Source organism: Pogoniulus pusillus, chromosome 6 (genome assembly GCF_015220805.1).
Source record: "Pogoniulus pusillus isolate bPogPus1 chromosome 6, bPogPus1.pri, whole genome shotgun sequence".
NCBI classification, from domain to species: Eukaryota; Metazoa; Chordata; class Aves; order Piciformes; family Lybiidae; genus Pogoniulus; species Pogoniulus pusillus.
The window spans coordinates 38,020,465-38,042,785 of NC_087269.1; the positions used below are offsets into that span (position 1 = coordinate 38,020,465).

The 22,321-nt window shown below is 43.1% G+C and overlaps 1 protein-coding gene across 1 annotated transcript in view; it reads right to left on the bottom strand.

Annotated features, from left to right (window-relative positions):
* The window catches only part of ADAM12 (ADAM metallopeptidase domain 12), a 258,735-nt gene that overhangs the window by 60,558 nt on the left and 175,856 nt on the right, over positions 1 to 22,321 (bottom strand). Inside the window, exons 7-11 of the mRNA XM_064145307.1 lie at positions 21,845 to 21,910; positions 20,713 to 20,784; positions 17,898 to 18,067; positions 16,659 to 16,743; positions 8,339 to 8,487 (exon numbers count right to left, since the gene is read on the bottom strand). Coding sequence (XP_064001377.1) covers positions 8,339 to 8,487; positions 16,659 to 16,743; positions 17,898 to 18,067; positions 20,713 to 20,784; positions 21,845 to 21,910 — 542 coding nt within the window. The remainder of the gene's footprint in view (positions 1 to 8,338; positions 8,488 to 16,658; positions 16,744 to 17,897; positions 18,068 to 20,712; positions 20,785 to 21,844; positions 21,911 to 22,321) is intronic.

Consider the following 22,321-nt stretch of genomic DNA (forward strand, 5'->3'; position numbering starts at 1 on the left):
TATTCCTGCTTTTCCCCAATTACCCCAGTTTTATCTGGATAACTTTGTGCCTGACATGCCAGGCAGATCACTGAACAACCCTCATTGGTGTATTCTGCCCCCCAAGTCTTGTTTTTAATCTAGATTATCACAGAGCCCCACAAAACACTGTTACCGTTCACTGGTCAGGCCACAGCTTGAGTGCTGTGTCCAGTTATGGGCTCCTCAATTTAAGAAAGATGTCGCTGTCTACAACTACCTGAAGGGAGGCTGTAGCCAGGTAGGGTTTGGTCTTTTCTCCCAGGCAACAGCAACAGAACAAGAGGACAGAGTCTCAAGTTGTGCTGGGGGAGGTATATGCTGGATGTTAGGAGGAAGTTCTTCTCAGAGGGAGTGATTGGCATTGGAATGGGCTGCCCAGGGAGGTGGTGGAGTCACCATCCCTGGAAGTGTTCAAGAAAAGCCTGGATGGTGCCATGGTCTAGTTGACTGGCTAGTGCTGGGTGATTGGTTGGACTGGATGATCTTGGAGGTCTCTTCCAACCTGGTTGAGTCTATGATTGAGGTGCTTGAACATGTCCAGAGAAGAGCAACAAGGCTGGTGAGGGGGCTGGAGCACAACTCTATGAGGAGAGGCTAAGGGAGCTGGGGGTGTGCAGGCTGGAGGAGTGGGGGCTCAGGGGAGTTTATTGCTCTCTACAACTACCTGGAAGAAAGTTGTAGCCAGGCAGGGGTTGGTCTCTTCTCTCAGGCACCCACTGATAGAACAAGAGGACAGACTCAAAATGTGCCAGGGCAGGTTTAGGCTGGACTTTAGGATGAAGTTCTTCATGGAAAGTGTGATTGGCATTGGAAAGGGCTGCCTGGGGAGGTGGTGGAGTCACCATCTCTGGAAGTGTTTAAGAGGAGGATGGATGGGGCACTTAGTGCCATGGTTTAGTTAATCAGAAGAGTTAGGTGATAAGTTGGACTTAGTGATCTTAGAGGTCTTTTCCAACCTGGTTAATTCTGTGATTCTGTGAAAGTAGAATGAACTGGGGTTGGGGAGAAGAGGAGAAAGTAAAGAAACAGCAATTTTAGATGTCTCTGATAATATACTTGCCACACAGGGCTGCCAGTAGAGGGTAGATAATTTGCCAGCAGAAATGGGTGCTTTAAATGACATGAACTAAAGTGTAATGCACCTCCCCTTGGCCACTGAACTTAACACATAAAAGGGAAAGTGTCAAATCTAACTGTTTCTCACTCACAGGAAAGCTGCCTGTGAAGCAGAACTTCTCCCAGATCAAACAGCACTACAGCTTCAAAACAATTGGGAATTGGCCTGCAACATGCAAGAAAGAGCAAATATTTGAGCCTGGGCTGCTCAAACAATGAGTTTATAGACCAGTCTGCCACCAGTGTGGCAAATGAGAATGTTTCTGTTTATGATACCTTCTGTGAAACTCATGGCATAGCTTGGTGCCACTTTTTAGCTGCTCATAGATATCTGGTACTATGACTCAGGAAAAAATGCAATGTTTCCACTTAAATATTTTATTTAGCCTTAATTGTAATGTAGTCAGTGTTGAGTGCAGAATACCTAAGTGTTTCTAGAGGGAATTAAAATATAGCATGTACTTTTCAGTGGTATCTGAAAGAAGCTCACCTGATGGTCTTTCCCATCTTTAATTCCCATCCCCACCCCATTACTTCTCAGTAGTGTTTAGATCGAGCCAACCAGCTTAAATTGGCACTGTCACACAGCTGGTTCTTAATGGATGGTATTTTGCTCTCACTTAAGCTCACAAATATGCAGCTTCCAATTGGTATCTGTTTTAATTCTAACATAAAGGCTTCAATTCTACTTAAAAACATACTGAGAGCAGTGGGTGCTTTTTAGGTTGCTTAAAAGGAAATGTCTTTTCCAAACATTTTTCTATGTGTTCTGTACAATTTCTGCTATGTACCCTTTCTGTCTTCTAATTGTTCTCCTTCTCCAAACCCTGCCTCCAAAATCCCCATAATTAAAGTAAAATTGTGTACTGAAAGGCAATTACCCCAAATCAGTTGTTATTTTCTACCAAGAGGCACGGTTTCATTAAACTCCTCTAAAATGGTAATCAATAGCTGAGAAGTTAAATAATTGATTTCAGTTCCATTTCTCTTTCACTTATGATCACCACACAAAACCCTTGTCGCTGGCTGGAGAAAAGCACCGAGCTGTCCTGCAGCACAAGCCAAAGCACAAGCATTGCCACCAGTATGAAGCCACAGTGTTCACAGCCCAAGCTCCACTTCCCTATTTATTTGAACAAGCTGAATTTCAAACCTGACTGAGTCAGAAAGATAGATTGACTTCAGATTCTAGCTGTGCAAATGGAAACGGCAACACAGAATCTAAGATAAGAACCAGGTGGGGGAAAATGGTGTAGAGGGATTCAATTCATTCTTTGAGGTTTCAAAAGGAACATCAGTCTGAAAGGAATATGCCAAAGAGGAACTCCTGTGTGGAGAAATTGCCATGGGGAAGTTGCTTCCTTGTTTGTTTGAGTAGCCCAGACCTTCCTTGGGCAACAAATCTGGTTAAGGATCTGGAGCTTGAGTGTTATGTGGGGTGGCTGAGGGAACTGGAGCTGCTTAGCCTGGAGAAAAGGAGGCTGAGGGCAGACCTTCTTGCTCTCTACAACTCCCTGAAAGAAGATTGGAGTGAGATGGGAGCTCGTCTCTTCTTCCAAGTAATAAGTCATAGAACAGAGAGAGTGATTTGCCATTGGAATGGGCTGCCCAGGGAGGTGGTGGAGTCACCGTCCCTGGAGGTGTTCACGACAAGTCTGGATGAGGCACTTAGTGCCATGGTCTAGTTGACTGGACAGGGCTGAGTGCTAGGTTGGACTGCACAATCTTGGTGGTCTCTTCCAACCTGTTTGATTCTATGACCGTAACAAGAGGAAATCTGTCTATTGTTTAGCACCAGGCTTGGTAAAGTTAGATAATGATTGGACTTGGTGATCTTAATGTTTTTTTCTAATGAAAATGATTCTCTGATTGCACTCTACTTGTTCACAGGTGCAAACTCCAAGCTGGTGCATCTTCCATTTGTGGTTTCAGTGCACTGGTATAAGCAGAGATCTGCTGACTGAGTGTGTAAAAGGCCTCCCTGACTTCTAGGTGTCAAGACAATTTTCAGCATATGGTTAAAGCATGCACCCTTCCAGGTCAATGAAATATTGGAATCATAGAACAACAAGTTGGAAGACACCTAAAGGGTCAATGTGGCATATATTTCATGTCACAATATCTGGATAGTGAAAGAAATGGGAGGTGGGAAGTGAGACAGTGATGGAGAAAAATCTCTATCATTCCCAAAGCCAGATGCAGAGGAGGAGAGACTATGAAGCAGCCCTTTCCCTCTCATCCTCTTTTCTATCAGCATGGTGAGAACCTGCTTCTGTCTACAAAAGTGCAAAGAGAGCTGAAACAAGCAGCTTTATCCTAGGAGCCTGCCTGGCATTTCAATTAGCCATAGCTGGGATGATTCAGCAACAAGAAATGATCCTGGTAGGAGAAACATGCTTCTGCAAGAGCACAAGGAAAGAAGGTTTTATTACAGCGAGTCATGGGGCTCAGCAAAGAGATAGAGACTACAGCAGGATCAGCATCTGAATGAGCTTGGTAAAACTAGTTGTGCTTAGTGGATTCCTGGTCTAAATCCCTGGTAGGGGGAAGGTGGGGGGGAGATGGGGGATAGGAAATGGAAAGACATCAAAGACTACTCTCTGCTACAGGGAAGAAAGAACATGTTCAAGTTCTCTGTGGAAGTCACCTATATAAACTAGAATAATAGAATCACTGAATTTTTTGACTTGAAGATCATTGAGTCCAACCACTACCTCAGCACTGCAAAATCACCCCTAAGCCATGTCCCTCAGCACCACATTTACATGGCTTTGAAACCCTTTCAGGGGTGAGGACTCCACCACTGTGCTGGGCAGCCTGTTCCAGGGCTTGACCAATCTTTCAGTGAAGAAATTTTCCTAATGTGCAACCTAAACTTTCCCTCGTGCAACTCGAGGCCATTTCCTCTTGTCCTAGGGAGAAGAGACCATCCTCCACCTTGCTACAACTTCCTTTCAGGTAGTTGAGTGAGGTGGTCTAAACCCCAGCACTGGGTATCTGGGAAACTGATTGAATCATTATCTCTGGAGGTATTTAAGAGACAAGCAGATGTGACATTGAGGGACTTGCTTTGGTGGTGACTTAGCTGTCACTCAATCTTATAGGCCTTTTCCAACCAGAAGATTCTAAGACTGCAGTTCATGTCTAGGTGGCTTACTCAACTGACTTTGGCCCAAAGTTCCTTGCACTTGTTAAATTTATCTTAAACCAACAGAAATTGGAAGAGGACAGAATGACTGTCAACAAGGATAGAATCATAGAATTGGGGCTGCCCAGGGAGATTGTGGAGTCACTGTCCCTGGAGCTGTTGAAGAAAAACCTGGCTGAGGCACTTAGTGCCATGGTCTAGCTGACTGGCTAGGGCTGGGTGCTAGGTTGGACTGGCTGATCTTGGAGGTCTCTTCCAACCTGGTTGGTTCTATGATTTTTTGTTTGGAAAAGACCTCTAGATCATTGAAGCCTGTCAAGTATACAGAGAGCAAGCTGTCTCTCTAAAGTATATGGCTTCCCTGTTCTTTATTTCTATGGTTTTGCTATTTTAAGAATGTATTTCAGGTAGGGAATGCTCATTTAGCCTCCCTTTAACAGACACATACTTCCAAAGCGTTCCTTTAATATGGATGCTCAGAGGAATACTACTGTTGATCAGATGTTGGGTAAATATTCAAGGTGTTAATTTTAAGTTGGTAAAATGCAGTTTGGCTTAAGGCATAAAGTATTCTTCCAGAATACTTATTACAGATCGACAGCACAGTATGAAGGTAAAGCCCAGGGCTAGAAACCTGATGTTCACATTTCCATTTATAAATCAATAATCACTGCAAACAAACCAGCCTACTCACTTCTCTGAATGCCACAATTCTTCCTCAGGCACAGCTTGGATATAAAGATTGGTATAAACCCAAAGAGGGTTTCCAAAGCTGAACTCTACATGGTGACCCCCTCTCCAGACTGTCACAACGGTGGGATGATGGCATGACTGAAGGAATGCAGAGGCTTTAGCCTGTAAAGTGTGCTCAGATGCATGGACTCATACCTGAAGAATATGCTGAGGGATACAACTTTGCCCTATCCGTGCTCTAGCCCAAGCAAGAGCCAAAAACTGGCTAGAAGGCTGAGCTCAGAGAGTGGTGGTGAATGGTGCCACATCCAGTTGGCAGCTGTCACTAGTGGTGTGCCCCAGGGATCAGTGCTGGGCCCAGACCTGTTCAACATCTTTATTGATGGTCAGGACGAGGGGATTGAGTCCAGCATCAGTAAGTTTGCAGATGACACCAAGCTAGGAGCAGATGTTGATCTGTTGGAAGGCAGGAGAGCCCTGCAGAGTGACCTAGACAGGCTGGATGGGTGGGCAGAGGCCAATGGGATGAGATTGAACAAGGCCAAGTGCAGGGTTCTGCACTTTGGCCACAACAACCCCAAGCAGTGCTACAGGCTGGGGACAGAGTGGCTGGAGAGCAGCCAGGAAGAAAGGGACCTGGGGGTACTGGTAGAGAGTAGCTGAAGATGAGGCAGCAGTGTGCCCAGGTGGCCAAGAGAGCCAATGGCATCCTGGCCTGGATCAGGAACAGTGTGGCCAGTAGGACAAGGGAGGTTATTCTGCCCCTGTACTCAGCACTGGTCAGGCCACACCTTGAGTGCTGTGTCCAGTTCTGGGCTCCTCAATTCAAGAGAGATGTTGAGGTGCTGGAAGGTGTCCAGAGAAAGGTGACGAAGCTGGTGAGGGGCCTGGAACACAAACCCTATGAGGAGAGGCTGAGGGAGCTGGGAGTGTGCAGCCTGGAGAAGAAGAGGCTCAGGGGTGACCTCATTGCTGTCTACAACTACCTGAAGGGAGGTTGTAGCCAGGTGGGGGTTGGTCTCTTCTCCCAGGCAACCAGCAACAGAACAAGGGGACACAGTCTCAAGTTGTGCCGGGGGAAGTCTAGGCTGGATGTTAGGAGGAAGTTGTTGGCAGAGAGAGTGATTGGCATTGGAATGGGCTGCCCAGGCAGGTGGTGGAGTCACCATCCCTGGAGGTGTTCAGGAAAAGCCTGGATGAGGCACTTAGTGCCATGGTCTAGTTGACTGGCTAGGGCTGGGTGCTAGGTTGGACTGGATGGTCTTGGATGTCTCTTCCAACCTGTTTGATTCTATGATTCTAAGTGTCTGGGCTGAAAGAAGAGAGATTTTGATTATATATAAGGAAGAAAATTTTCACCATGAGGGTGGTGAGGCACTGGTCCAGGTTTCCTAGAGAAGCTGTAGATATCCCCTACCTGGAAGTGATCAAGGTCAGGCTGAACAGGACTCTGAGTAACCTGGCCTAGTGGAAGGTCACAGGGCCCATGGTGTGGGAGGGTTGGAACTCGATGACCTTTATGTTCCCTTTCAACCCAAGCCAGCCCACGATTCAACGACTAACACAGCCACAACAGAGGATAGCTTCAGATACTCCTGAAGGACTCTGGTGCACAAGGCAGGACCAGGAAAGAGCTGTCTAGTGTCCCATTAAAGACGTCTTTGCAAGATGAGTTCAGAAAGTGTCTAGAGATTTCTGTCCTGAGAGTATCTCCTACATCTGTTTCCAGGCATGGAGAAGCTAGATGCTCGGCCAATAACCCAGCTGAGATGACTAAAGCTTGCATGCATCTTTCAAGAGTTCAGAGAGCCCTGACCTGCCTGCCCACTCCTTACCAGCTATCACCTCACATCAGAGCCCTGCTTCCAGTTTCAAGTTGTTTTCACAGTGTGCATATGAGCCCTGGTGTGCTGCAGAATGCAAGTCCCTAAGATAATTTACTGCCTTTTGTTTTAGAAGAAGCAGTTATTTTTCTTTTCCAAACTGTAGTAGTCATTCTCCTTCTCTTACACACACACAAACACAACTCTCTTTTCTTTGTCTCTTAACTTGCTGTCCTTGGCCTTTGGCCATAAGCCCTTTTTCTGCCTTGAAGGGGGGTGACAGCATGTCTTTGAAGAAATGCCAGGACTGCTGGTAAAACTGACCAGCAGGGAGCAATCCTGCCCAACACTCCCTGGCCTCTCCCAGGTTGCTCTCCTCCTTTCCCAGAAACAGTCTCAGACAATGCAGAAGTTGAGCTGATCATGGTTCCCAGAAGAGATTTTTAAGCAACAGATGAAGTTTAAGCACATACAGAGTAAGATAGAGCTGGGAGAGATATGAGAATATCATCTAAACCATCTTCTTTCCCTAAGGCAAACCCAGCTGTACCTACAAGACACTGCTGACAGATATTTGTCTGACTAGTTTACCAGCTTCTAGTCACACGCAGTCCAGTCCAGCACATCATTTATCATCAGAAAGCTTTGGTCTATCTACTCTCTCTTATTTCAATTTAATCCTGTCTGTTCTTGACTGGATATGGACATGGACAACTCATTCATTATCTCATTCAGTTTCTAACACTACTGTAAAATGCAGAGAAAGCAGCTGTCACTGGTGACCCTGGTCATGGTGTCTGTACTTCTGGTGTCTATGAGAACACTACACTTCTCTACTGGCATGGTGCCTTTATCGTCAGCAGAATAACCACTCAGCACTGACTCAGAGACATGACCAGGAGTTCACTGCCTTTATTTCCCACAGTGTCTTCTATCTTTTCTTGGATGATCTCTTCTATCTTTTCTTGGATGATCTCCCTCCAGTCACTGAACAGCCCTAACCCCCCTGACCTGACAGATTTAACTTGCCCACAAGCTGAAACTGCTACAGACCTATAACAAGGAGTGAAATGCAAAAGTTTATCCAAGACTAAAAACCTCTGCACAAGACAAAGGCTTTATACAGAGAGTCTAAGAATATATTTCCTGTGCTACTTTATTTCCTACACATCCATCATAGTCTTGGCTTTGAGATGCTGCTCATTTCCTATTATGACCAATACTCAGCTGGCAAGAAGGTGAAGTTCTGATTCAACATTGGCATTGGATTTTGGGGGGTGCTTTACAATTAACCAGTTGCTTACAGCACTTCTTGCCTCTCACGCTGCTAACGTGGAAATACAATGGTCCAACAGTATATGTTGTGCTCTGATAACAAGTTTAATTGCTTTAGCTAGAGGGGGATAACTGTAAGAAGGTTTGACAGGCACTGAAAAGGTTTCTCTTTTTTACCTCTGTAAATGTTCTTGATGCACAAAATGAAACAAAACATTTTCCAGCACAAGTGTAACTTACCAGTGCCTACCCTCACACTTACCCAGTGGAGGGGTTCATGATGCAACCCCCTTTATCGGTGGATGCTTTGCAGTTACAGCCCCTCTCCAGTGTGTCATGATTCATTCCAAAATTGTGTCCCAGTTCATGAGCCAGAGTGACTGCTGCACCAAGAGGGTTTTCTGAGTGATCCTTAAAAAAAAAAAACAAACAACAAAGGAACCAGTCAAGTTAACACAGAAAAACAATTCAAAAGATACATTCCCCCTCTAAGGTCCTATTGCCTGTCCTTTGAAATGTTTTATGACCTTACCAGCTGTAGTTGCATTGATGTTAAATGGACATAATTTGAAATTCAGCCACGTATACCAAGGGCAGACTGGGAATTTCAGGACAGCCAATATGTCCTGGCCACCCAGTTTCTCCAGAACACGACACATTTGAGACCACTGGGCAACTTGGAATACCTGAGCCATCTCTTTTGTTAGGGCTCAGAATTCCCTTGATTAATAAACACCTCCCCAAGCTCCCAGGAGATGGCAGTGGCAGAAAACAGTTACCTAGCTGGGGACTGTTGGGAAGAGCAACGATTTTATGGGAGAGGATGAGTGTGGTGATGGAAAGTAAGATGATCCTACATGACAGGAGGTAAATGACAGAAGACATCACTTGGTCTATTTGATATTCTTCAGACTGTTGCTTTAATAACAGAAAATCCAAGATCTCCCAAGCCTTGGAAGAAAAGGCTCCTTTTTAAAATGAAAGGACAAAGCAAGTAAAAGTCTTCAACGACCTCTTATTAACTCCTATGAATATTCTAAATGTTGCACATGTCAAACTGAACTATGAACATTAATCCTTGCTGAAATCCTGATTTGGGGGGATGCTGATTTTTTTTCATAGAATCATAGAACCAACCAGGTTGGAAGAGACCTCCAAGATCAGCCAGTCCAACCTAGCACCCAGCCCTAGTCAGTCAATTAGACCATGGCACTAAGTGCCTCAGCCAGGCTTTTCTTGAAGACCTCCAGGGACGGTGCCTCCACCACCTCCCTGGGCAGCCCATTCCAATGCCAATCACTCTCTCTGCCAACAACTTCCTCCTAACATCCAGCCTAGACTTCCCCCAGCACAACTTGAGACTGTGTCCCCTTATTCTATTGGTGGTTGCCTGGGAGAAGAGACCAATCCCCACCTGGCTACAATGTCCCTTCAGGTAGTTGTCGACAGCAATGAGGACACCCCAAGAATTTTCTTTTCCTGAGAAATTCACTGCATGATCTGATTACAGGCTGCTGATCAGACTGATGTTTTAGCTTAGCCACAAATAAGAGACCTTTCCACATCATTCATTTTCCTTGAGGGAAAATAAAATAATCCACTGCACTCATATGAAATCTTTCTCTAAATGCATAAATATGTAATATAAATGCATGATCCACTATCTATCAGGCACTAAATGGAATTACTATGTACAGCTGTCTGCTCTAAAAGTATATATGAATATATTCAGTTTAAATAACTCTTCTAGTATCATCTGAGCCAAACTCCAGAGTAAAAAGAAGGGAAAAGTAACTGTTTCAAACATTAACCGTATTAACAAAGCCCTTGCTACAAGACTTGGGATAGATTTAAGAGTTTCATCTTTCATCTGTCTTTGCTAGTCTTTCAGTAAATCATTTCTCAAACAGAAAGCAAAATAAAAAAGAGAATATAGTCATTCTGAAAACAAGAAACTACTCCTTTAGAACTTGAGAGAATTTTGTCTTTTGACAAAGGATCTCCTTGAATTAAGAAAAACAATATGAAAGTCTTGTGACTAACATAGCAGGCAGGTTGTGTGCACTTATATTCAAAAATGCTAGCTTGCTGAAAGAACCTGCACACCCTGTCCTAGTGAAAGAGAAAAAAGGGTAAACCTCTGCAGCAAAATCATCTGTAATAATCAAGAAAATATACTCTACTACACAGTGCCTACACATGCAGATGGCTCATCTAGATACTAGTCACATACAGATTGATTTGTCTTTGTGCTCGTAGTAATTTAGGAAATACTTAAAAAATACAGCATAACTGAAGCTGATGTTATAAAAACAACACAGCTCCTCACTCAACAGGAATGCAATCCTGGAGTGAAGATTAAGAAAACAATCAAATAATTCCATATTATTTACCACTAACACAAGGAACTGATGCCTTGAAATCAGAGCTGTGTGGTTTAGACAGAAACTTCTCTAAGCTTTGAGCTACCTAAATGGACAACAAACAGCTCAGGTTTTTATGGAATCATAGAATCAATCAGGTTGGAAGAGACCTCCAAGATCATCCAGTTCAACCTAGCACCCAGCCTCAGACAGTCAGCTAGACCATGGCACTAAGTGCCTCATCCAGGCTTTTCTTGAACAGCTCCAGGGATGGTGCCTCCACCACCTCCCTGGGCAGCCCATTCCAATGGCAAATCACTCTCTCTTAGAGTCATAAAACCATTTGGTGAAAAAAACTTTAAGATCAAGTCAAACCATTCTCTAACTCTACCTAGGCTGATGTTAAACTATGTGCCTCAACACCACACCCCTGTTTCTTTTAAACACCTCCAGGGATGGGGATCCAACCACCTCCCTGGGGAGCCTACTCCAGAGTTTGAGAATCCTGATCACAGATTATATTAAGCTAAACAACTCCAAAGATGGCAATTAAAAATAAAACATAAGAATTCACACAGGCCACTCTAAAACTAGAGCAATAAATTAACTGAAATGTAATTTGGGTCTTGAATAGGCAAATGATTATTACAGCCCATGTGGTTCTCATTACTTGCTCAGATCCACTTAGAATGCAATTTTATCAGTTTCTAGAGAGGGTTTTTAAAACAAGGAATGTGATGTCTCAGCAATAGAAGTTATTTGAAGGCAACATAAATGAAGATTATCAAAATAAACAGTGACATGTCTCATTTGATACTGAAACCATTTGAGTTTCGCAAGGACTAAAGAAATGACTTTGATTTATTCCACCAGGGTCTTTTAAAGTTAACTTGAGCAGTAAAAGTCATTACCAAACAGTTTCACAACCACTGAATAACCAACCATCTACTGGTAAGACATTATAAGCTGTTGCACAGAACACGCAGCTGCTTTCAGCTGAACTCTGCTTCATTCCACTGAGATTCAGATTAAATTGTGAAAACAAAATACTGTCACCTACAGCTAGAACAGGCAAATGCCCCCATCTTGGTAGTTTCCATATAGTCTCACTCAGGGGAGGAACAAATTTCCTAAAACTTACTTTTATGTCATTTGAGTGACTCACTGAAAGGTAAGTGCTTCAGCTCCACACTTGCATTTAGCCTGACTTCCCACTAAAGTCAATAGAAGCTTGACATAAGTGAGACTACTCTGTTACACCCCAGCACCCCAGCAATATGCTGCTCTTAAATCCCTTAGTTTAGTGGGCAGTCTTTTGAAACAAAATGAAAACAGGATCAAGCATCAAAGACTTGCATTAATGTCACTATTTGTTTGGTCTTTCTACAGCAAAAGAGAGCTACAGTGGTAAAATACAATTATAATGTCCTTCATAGACCAAAAGCTTCTCATGCTCAGATGCCTGATCTCCCTGTTTCAAGTTTCTACTAAAATGAGTGGAGGACAGGTTGGCACCTTTTGTGCTGAGATTTCAGCCCTATGGAAAAGCAGAGAGGTGCAGGCTCTGAGGGAGGCATGGAAGAGGAATTTAGACCATATATGATCAGATATTTATCATGGAATTCGGAGAAGTCCTGCATAGAAAGACCTCAGGTGCTGGTGGGTGAAAAGCTGGACACTCCCCATCACCATGCACTCACAGCCCAGACCCAACTGTATGCTGGGCTGATCCCCAGAAGTGTGGACAGCAGGTGGAGAGGAGGGGTTCTGCCTCTCTGTTCTGCCAAGACCCCACCTGCTGTGCTGAGTGCAGCTGTGGAGTTCTCATCACAGGAGAGACAGGGACCTATTGGAGCAGGGCCAGAGGAGGCCACAGCAATGATGGGAGGGCTGGAACCAGTCCATGGTGAGACCAGGATGAGAAAGCTGGGGTTGTTCAGCCTGGAGAAGAGAAGGCTTTGGGGATACCTCCTTGTGGCCTGTTAGTACTTAAAGGGGCTGATAAGAAAGATGAGGACAGACCTTTGAGCAGGGCTGGTTGTGGCAGGATGAGGCCTTTTATACTTGAAAAGAGAGATGCACACTAGAAGGAAGGAAGAAATGTTTTGTGCTGAGAGTGGTGAAACAGGTTGCAATGATGGGAGGGCTGCAACCAGTCCACAGTGAGGCCAAGATGAGAGAGTTTGGGCTGTTCATCCTGGAGAAGAAAAGGCTTTAGGGACACTTCCTTGTGGCCTGTTAATACTTAAAGGGGCTGATAAGAAAGATGGGGACACACTTTTGAGCAGGGCTTGCTGTGGCAGGACAAGGCCTTTTAAACTTGAAGAGGGAGATTCACTCTAGAAGGAAGCAATGTTTTGTGCTGAGGGTGGTGAAACAGGTTGCCCAACAGGAACACACACTTACAGCTCAGGTTGTTTGGGGTTCTGTGCAACCTGCTCTGGCAGAACATGCGCCTGCTGGCTGCAGGAAAGTTGGTCTAGATGGCATTTAAAGCTCCCTTCCAACCCAAACCAGCTCACAACTCGATGATTCTGTACGGTGGAGCTGTTTTACTGCAGAACCAGTGAGGAAAACCAGATTGCAGAAGGATGGCTCCAGGTTTTGTGTTCATGCATTCTTTTGCAGTCCCACCCTTGTCTATTCTTTTAAAACAGTTTTGACAGTGTGGAAATTTTCCTGTACTATGCGTTTGGAGTGGGACGGGCAAGAGGTTGGCTGAATTATGAGGGTGGCCAAATGTTCAGATGCCCAGTGCTGGGGTTGTTGAGCATTGTAGCCTCCCAGGTCAACAGTTATTTGTTCTTTCATTTAGAGCTTTCTTCTGGAGGAACTGGTGTAATAAAAACCTTTATCGTTGTTTTCTATACACCTGAATTAGCCCTTGTAAACTGGATTGGGGGAATCTTGGGCAGCTTCCCCTTTGTGCTTTGGAGGGTGAACATTTTCTTGTTTTGGACTTGGCTTGTGTTGAGGGTTTCCTTAAAGAACTGGATAATACTTGTATCTACACTGTGCAAACCTTGAGCTAATTTCCACCTCAAAAGTTTCAGTTCATGGAGGTGGGAGTCTGTGGGAAACATTGTTCTTCCCTGCATGCCTGCAGCTTCATCTTGACCCAGGATTCACACACAGACACTGGGCTTCTCCTGGACATATAAATCAGCCTCTCCTAGACAGACAAATCAGCCTCTGTTCTGCCAAAGCCCTGAGAGCACTTTAAAGAAATAATGCTGATTCTTGTTTTCTTATTACTGGAATGAAATACTTGTTGTTTCTGTTTAAAATGACAGTTTCCAGAGCAAAGAGGTCTGACTTTGCAGTAAACCAAACTGCAACATATTTTAAAGCTTTGCTAAAAATCAAAAGGACAAAGAAGTCATCACTAAGGGCGTCTATGACTTCAGATAAAGCTAAAGCAATGACTGCTGGCCTGAGGGTGAAATGGATTCAGCAGGGCTCTCTGTCCATGATTTGGAGGTGCACTGCCTTTTCATCCTCTTTTCCTCCTTCTCTTTTTGTACCTACCCCCCAAGTACCCAGTGAAAAGCTGCAACAAACATCTGAGAGTTGGCTTCTAAAGCTACCAAAAGACTCTATTTTCTATATACCAAGTCTCTGTGTCTTCTACAATTTTGACATGACTTTCTCTAAACTATGTTATTTGATTGTCCCTTCCTGCTTTTCCCTCTACCTCAGCTTCCCCATTTGCCTCATAAATCCACCCAGTCTGAACTATCTGTACTTCATCTCCCATGAATGCAACATCACCCCAGCTTGGCATACAAAGAGCACAAAAAGGAGCCCAGAATCATAAACCACCTTCAGTTTGCATGCTCATTAAGAAGGAAGAAAATGCAGGGGTTTCAGGGGCCTGTAGCTGTGAGATTACTCTGCTACATGGTTTGTCTTGAAGCAAAAGTTTTGGGGTTCTGGGCTCCAGGTTAGACTAATGAAGCTCTGAAAAACTGGGAGCTTTACAAAGTCTAAACATTGTGTGCTTCTTGGCAGTGCTGAGTTAACAGTTGGACTTGATGACCTTAAATGGCTCTTCAACAACACCATTCTATGGCTCTGAATTCCTACCTTATTTGTCAGGGATCTACAGCTAAGGTGTCCAGCATCCAGCATAGCTGGAGAGAAACATCACATCACCTAAAGTGCTTGAAGTCTAAGCAAAGCTGAGGGAAAGAGAGGCCTTCAGCATATGAAGGCTGAACCCAGAGAATATCTAAGACTATTCTAGGACTCATTGTCTTTCTGGTCTGGAGTTGACCTCTGAGGTCACCAGCTGAGTCTGCTAGTACCTGCAGGCTCTGTGGGTCTACATCTGACTATATTTAAAGTACTTCAATTGCACCATTTAATTAAAGCAAAACTTCTTTCCCTCACTTTGGCAAAAAAACAATTAGAAACTGTTAACCAACCAAACAAATCTGTAAGAAGATATTCCAACACTGCTTCCAGAAACTGGTTAAAATGTTTACTCATATGTTCATCATGTCTAGCCTCTAACAACAGCATTAGCAGTAACATATTTTTGAGAGAGACTTGAGTAGAATAAATGCTGCCATTGCTTGTTCTTGTCATCTACCAATGCAACAACACCACTGTGCTGCCAAGATGGAAAAAAGGCTTTACATAGGAAACTCAGTAAACACAGAATCAAATCAATATAATAAAAGATTCAGGATAGATTGCAGTTTCCTTTAACACTTGTGTACCCAAGTGCATCACAAACATATCTTCTGGTTCTCATCCTTCACAACACCTCAGCACCTGATGTAGTGATAACTAGGGGTAGTTGACTCTTGCAAAGAAGTGATGCACTTGATGTAGTGATAACTAGGGGTAGTTGACTCTTGCAAAGAAGTGATGCACCTGATGTAATGATAACTAGGAGTAGCTGACTCTTGCAAAGAAGTGATGTACCTGATGTAGTGATAACTAGGAGTAGTTGACTCTTGCAGAGAAGTGATGCTATATTTTAGTGTGATAGAATCACAGTTCCTGCAGGTGTTCAAAAAAACATGTAGATGTGGTACTTCTGGACATGTTTCTGGTGCCTCCAACAAAAGAAGGACATTTGAACTGTTGGAGAGAGTCCAGAGCAGGACCATGAAGATGATCAGAAGACTGGAGCTCCTCCCCTATGGAGGCAGGCTGCAAGAGTTGGGACTGCTCAACCTGGAGGAGAGAAGGCTCTGGAAAGACCTGATAGTGGCTTTCTAGTATGTAAAGGCGGCCTCTAAGAAAGCTGAAGAGGGACTTTTTACAAGGGCTATTAGTGATAGGATGAGGGGCAATGGATTTGAGTTGGAAAAGGGGAGATTAAGACTGTATATTAGGAAGAAATTCTTTACAGTGAGGGTGGTGAGATACTGCAACAGGTTGCCCAGAGAGGTTTTGGATGCCTCCCTGGAGGTGTTCAAGGCCAGGTTGGATGGGGCCTTGAGCAACCAGGTCTAGTGGAAGATGTCCCTGCCCATGGTAGGGAGGTTGAATTAGATGATCTTTCAGGTCCCTTCCAACCCAAACAGTTCTATGATTCTATAACTTAATGGCCATACTGGTGTTAGGCTGACAATTGAACTTAATGATCTTAGAAGCCCTTTCCTACCAAAATGATTCCACGATTTATAAGCAAAAGCGCACGTAGACATGGATGATGTTGAGACAGAGAACAGGACTAATGGGGTTGATATTCTAGAAAGAAGAAAGCCCACAAATAGTGGAAGCAAGGACAGGTAACCTGGCATGAATACAAAGAAATTGTCTGTGCCACCAGAGATCAGGTTAGGAAAGCTAAAGCATGGCTAGAACTGAACCTGGATAGGGATGTTGAGGTGAACAAGAAGAACTTCTTCAGGTGTATTAGTGAGAAAAGGAGGACTAGGGAGAATGTGAGACCCTTCCAGAAGGGTGCTCTGCTAAAGCAAATGGAAAACAAAGCAAGTGGCAGCCAGCATGGCTGGTGAGGTTGGTGAGACACTGGAACAGATTGCCCAGGAAAGTTGTGGATGCTCCCTCCTTGGAGGTGTTCAAGACCAGGTTCGATGAAGTCTTGAGCGACCTGTTCCAGTGGGAGGTGTCCTTGCCTATGGTGGGGAGACTGGAACTAGATGGTCTTTGAGACTCCTTCCAACCTAAACCATTCTACATTTGAGACAGCGTCACACAAGTTGGGCCAGTTTCAAGAGCTGTGCTTTTTCCACTTACCATGACAACGCCTCCGGACTGCTCTGCAGTACACATGCTCATTATGGGTGCCATGCCAATGGTGGTCCCTTGGAAGTACACCCCACTGCAGGAGGGAGAAGAAGGATTAGAGAATCACCTCTCAGAGCCAAGATACCACCCTATTCTTTTCAGACTTGTATTTCTGCCAATTTCAAACAAAGGTTCCATTTCAAATGTGTCAGCTCCAGACATTTGCAGATTTGATAGTGAAAAGTACAGTTTAGTCATGCCAACTTGCTGAAACTACAATGACAGCATCCCTGTTATGAGAATGATCCATTTGACCCCCAACCTTGGGGTTTATGGCTGTAATAGGACTCTGCTTTCTTATTTTTCTCCCCTGACTGAAGTTGGGAATAAAAATACAAACATAAAAGTAATATCTCTATCTCCAGGAAGATTTCAATGTAGTTTATATGCCACTTTCTGTAACACAGCCTAGAATGTAATCCTTACCAACAAGGTATTATTATTCACAGAGACCAACTCATTGGGGGACAGAGTTCACTCTGTCTTTATATAGATAATGTAAGAAAATCTACATAATTAGTAAAGACCTCCTTTTAATTAATAAGGCATCAGGACTGTTTAACTGTATAATATGAAGAATAGCTCATTAATCAAAATGATACCTGGTTCAAGAAAGATGAGCTTCTCTTACATTTTTTTTTATGAGTCCTTTTCCTTTGAGCATATTTATTCAACTGCTTCAATACAGAAAACAGCAAAAGGGTGAAAGTTGGATATGATTTCATTTTTATGTCACAAATCCAAATAAAATGACCAATTTAGGCACCATTTCAAAGTTCATTGAGGTATTTCTGCTAATGAGCAGGTTTCTTAGCTTAGACATCTTGGGCCCTTACGATGAGAGCAGAATTGTCTTATTCAGTAACAATTAAGACTAACACCAGCTTAAAGCACTTGCAAATTTGTATCCTGAGTATTTAACAGCTTACTGCACATCTACTCTTCTACATGAGCTGTATTCAGGAAAGTTGTACAAGCAACAAGGCTACTGCAGAGCTGTGGGAGAAAATTCATCTGAAATATCTGCTGAGGGGCCCCTGCAAATGGCATTGATGTTTGATGTTTGCAGAGGGGCAAGACAAACCCTCAGGAGCACAGATATTCCTCCCAACAGCTTGGCAACCGGGGAAGAATTCAGTACAGATCTCCTCAGATGCCAGCCAATATTTGATGCAGTGTTAACTTTACCTTATCAGCTGTGCATTGTCATGGGGTTTACGAGGTAGTAGTTTTAGCTTTCTCCAGTCCAGGAACTCATGGAGGCTGGTGAAAGGATCTTGAGAAATAGAACACTTATCCATGTCATTCCATACTTCCACTCCAACCAAGGCTACTCGAATATTTAGTGACCTATAGAACTAATGAGAAAAGAAAGATAGAAATGCATGTTTAAAGCCTGTTTTAGACAACATTGTATTAGAAGATTTCAATAGAATCATAATGTGAACTTTTCTTGCACAGGCTTAAATAGCCTCATCTCTGGGGCAAAAATCAACCCCTGTCAGGACTGACTCAGACAAAATATGTCTACAACTTACAGAAGGTGGTTCTGACCTAACAAAACACCTATAAGCCATTCAAGGACATCCAGAGATATGTTACTTCTCTGTGTCCTATCGTAGATTTGTACTATCCTTCAAGATTAAATGGGGCAATTGCCTTCACATGAATTTCATGGTAGTGTTCTCAACACAGGAAGAACATGAACCGGTCAGAATGGGTCTAGAGGAAGCCACAAAATTTGAGGGCTTGAACCCCACTGCTATGAAGCCACGCTGAGAGAGTCAAGGTTCTTCCACCTGGATAAGAGAAGGCTCTAGGAAGAACTTATTGTGGCTTTCCAGTACTTAAAAGGGGTTAGAAAAAAAACTCCAACTGAGGATAGACTTTTTAGACAGAAAAAGTGGTGATGGTTTTTAAATAAAAGATGAAGATTTAGACTAGGGAGAAGGAAAAAATTTTTTTACACTGAAGGTGAAACACTGACCCAGGTTGGCCAGAGAAGTAGATGCTCCATCCCTGAAACCCTTACATGTCAAGTTGTTTGAGCAACCTGCTCTGGCTGCAGATGCCCCTGGTGACTACAGGGGTTTTGTATTAGATGACCTGTAAAGGTCTCTTGCAACCCAAACCATTCTATGATTCCTTTACTTCTGAACAAAGTTGTTGCTCTCCATCAGTAGCACCGGTGTCATTCAAGAGGTAGAGGTAGCCATGCTGTAGCAGTGTTCCAAACTAATAGCTGAAAATTTAGCCAGGATCATTGAATATTGCTCACAGCAGATGAAAACCAGTGATTTAAGTGCCGTGGACTACATACACTCTTCTCCCACTGGTAAACACTACAGCAGCTACATGAAGCGAGCTGAAGCAGCCGTAGCAATGAAGCAGACATAACAATTCTAACATCAGATTCATGTGAAGAAGGATTCAAGAATTGATCAAGTCCACATCTGGCTGATAGGCTGGAAAAAAGCATATACTAGATCTTTGTCTTGTTTATATGCATTACAGCCACTTGGCTAACACTGGCATTTGATGAGAATAAATTAAGCAGGAAACACAAATACAACACAACATGCAAAATTAATTTTGAGCAGGTAACGTATAAACACAAGTAATAAGTCAGTGAGACAATTACAGAAGAGGTAGAGGTGTCTTCAGCAGCTTGGTTTTAATCAAGAATGCTTCTCCTTGAGTTATTGCCCTTGAGGTATCACTTGATTAGTTCTCAGCTAAATTAAACCTCCCTCTGTTATAACTTCAGTAGTGGGCTCCTAATTTTTTTTTCCTGGCTGTACAGCAAACAAAAATAAAATGTAATCTGTTCAAAAGGCCCCATAGAGGGCTCTTACTGGCTGTTGCTTATTGTCAAGATATTACTTCAAACAAACACATCTTTTATTGCTCTCAGCCACCAACTTCTGCTTCCTTAAGCACTGCCTATTTTTATTTCTAGCCATCTTGACCATATTTTCACAAGTTGGGAATAGTAATATTAAATGTAGTGATTCTATAGAATTGTCTGAATATTATACACTGGAACATAAGCCATGGACAGGTGAGAGTGCACGAGCTCAGAAGTACTGAGTTAAGATAAATAGAAGGTTGGAATGACCTTAGAGACTGGTGTAACACATACAAACAAATGTAAGGCTGGAGCCTGTGGTTTTCACCTATCTCTGCTGACTTAGACTGCTTAGACACAATGTATGTGTTGCTGAGAGAATATGATGAATGTCTACACCAATTAGTATGTAATTTCTAATGCAAGTATATGTAACCAAATATAGTTTAATGCAATGTGTAGCCTTCTGATGAAAGGTATATAAACACATTTGGAATGCAATAAACGGATTGAATTTGCTTGCAACAAGCACCTCCCTGTCTCTTCTGATGGCAGTTCTTTATTGTTGGCCTTACAATTGGACCATTCCTTGTTGCTGCAAAAGACTTTGTCCTCCAAATTGCTCCTCAAAATAATCCTTTTCCTAGGGGCTGTTCCATATGTGATTATTCCCACCCTCTTCCCAGGTTAATGAAATCTTAGAGTTGAATTTTACATCTCCTTAGGAGTAGGGTTTCCACAGATATATACATCCCATATATAGCAAAGTAGAGTTTACCCCTTTGTGTGTTAAAGAATGTATGAAAGGTTTAAGTTTACTTAGAATCATAGAATCAACCAGGTTGGAAGAGACCTCTAAGCTCATCCAGTCCAACCTAGCACCCAGCCCTAGCCAGTCAACTAGACCATGGCACTAAGTGCCTCATCCAGGCTTTGCTTGAATACCTCCAGGGATGGCAACTCCACCACTTCCCAGCAAATGTAGAGAAGCATTGCTCTGTAATACTGGAGTATTTTAGGAAAGCAGGAGAGTTAACTCTTGGAAAGGTAGATGGATAAGGAGTTGTGTCAAAGGCTGTGGTAGAAGAAATACAGCAACATCCATCAGAAAGCATAGTAAGTTTGTATAAAGTGAAATAATGCTCACGATCTTACCTTATCAACATAGTTTGCAATTTCTATCAGCCTCTGCTTAATTTTCTCCACATCCTTGCCTTGCCTCTGAAACTTGGAATGTAAAGGATCAATGTATCAAACATAACAAACAAGATCAAGTTTTCCCCCAAAGAGCCACCTTCCTCTGCCAGTGTTGTCAGCAGTGTTCAGGAATTAACAGTGCAGTCACAGAATTATTGAGGCTGGAATAGACCTCTGAGATCATCAAATCCAGCCTATGACCTATCATCACCACACTGACTAGATCATGTCACTAAAGGCCATCAGCAGACTCCTCTTGGCTTCATGGGCTGCCTCAGAACAAGCAGAAGAACGATTTTGATTCTTACAAAGAGATTCAAAACCCTTTAAGTCTTACATAGGGATCTTTCAGGAAGTGCCATCCTACAGGAAAGGAAAAGCTCTTTTAGCTATTTCAGCTCTTGCAGCTGTGATAGTGTGATAGAGTGACAGTGATTTCCTAACCAGCAGTGCTCCAGGAGACCAGAAATCATTTGAAAAAATGTAAGTAGCAAAATACTTCAACCCAAAAGTTAGATCTCTATCTCTGGAATATTTCTACAGCCAATCCTGCAGCAGCTTTGAAGCGCTCTCTCTGCAAACCATCAGGAAGGTGGTTGTGTGTCATGCAATGTGACGGTAAAGTGTTGCTTCAACAGCAATGCAGGATCTTACCACTTCTTCCAAACAGTGATGGTCTCACTGACAGGGGAGTCAATGGCAATGAAGGCTTGATTAGCTCAAGGAGATCCTAGGGCAGTGAAGTTGGTTTTGTCTCTCTGGTTACTGCCAGATATCGCAGTTATTTGAGAGTGAAATTCCTTATGAGATACTGCAAGAAATTTTACAATTGCCTCTAAGTGTGGTCTTGTCTTAATTGTGCCTTCCATTGCTTAGTCTTAATTAGAGAAGAATCTTTGGGGATTGGCCTAGATGACCTTTACAAGTCTCTTCCTTTCCAAGTCTCTTCCAACCTCCCTTCCATTCTGGTTCAATGAAAACCATCACATTGCTCTCTGAAATGTATGACCTGCAACACCAAGGTAGCTGAACTGAGCGGCCTATTTCCAACCCATGCTTCCCATGACTTTTAAAGTTGATGTGTTTTTACCTCACGATTATCTGCCACAATAACAAGCTCCACATACTTCGTTGTCTTCAGAGTCTCCCGCTTGTACTGCCCAAAAAAAAAAAAAAAAAAGGATGAAAATCAGATTTTTGGGTTTGCAATAAGTGAACCTTGGAAATCATCTCTAAGTCCAACAAAGTGCTTGCAAGGGGAGATACACAACATCTCAGGCTTCCAAAGATTTCACTGTGAATTCATTTTTACTGTTTTCTTTCTTCTTATTGTACAGAACAGAAATGCAAAGAAATGCTACGGCAGAAATAATCTATGCAGCACTGACAAAAGGAAAAACAAACAAACAGAAATCCCAAACAAAAAACAAACCAGGATTTGATCGTGGCAAGAAGGAAAGTGGTGCAAAGTCTCTCTCAACCTTTCAGCTTTCTGTAGATGAAATGTTTGTGTTATCTTTCATCACAGGAGAAAATCCTCTCTAGCAGAAAGACCTTTGCTATTTCC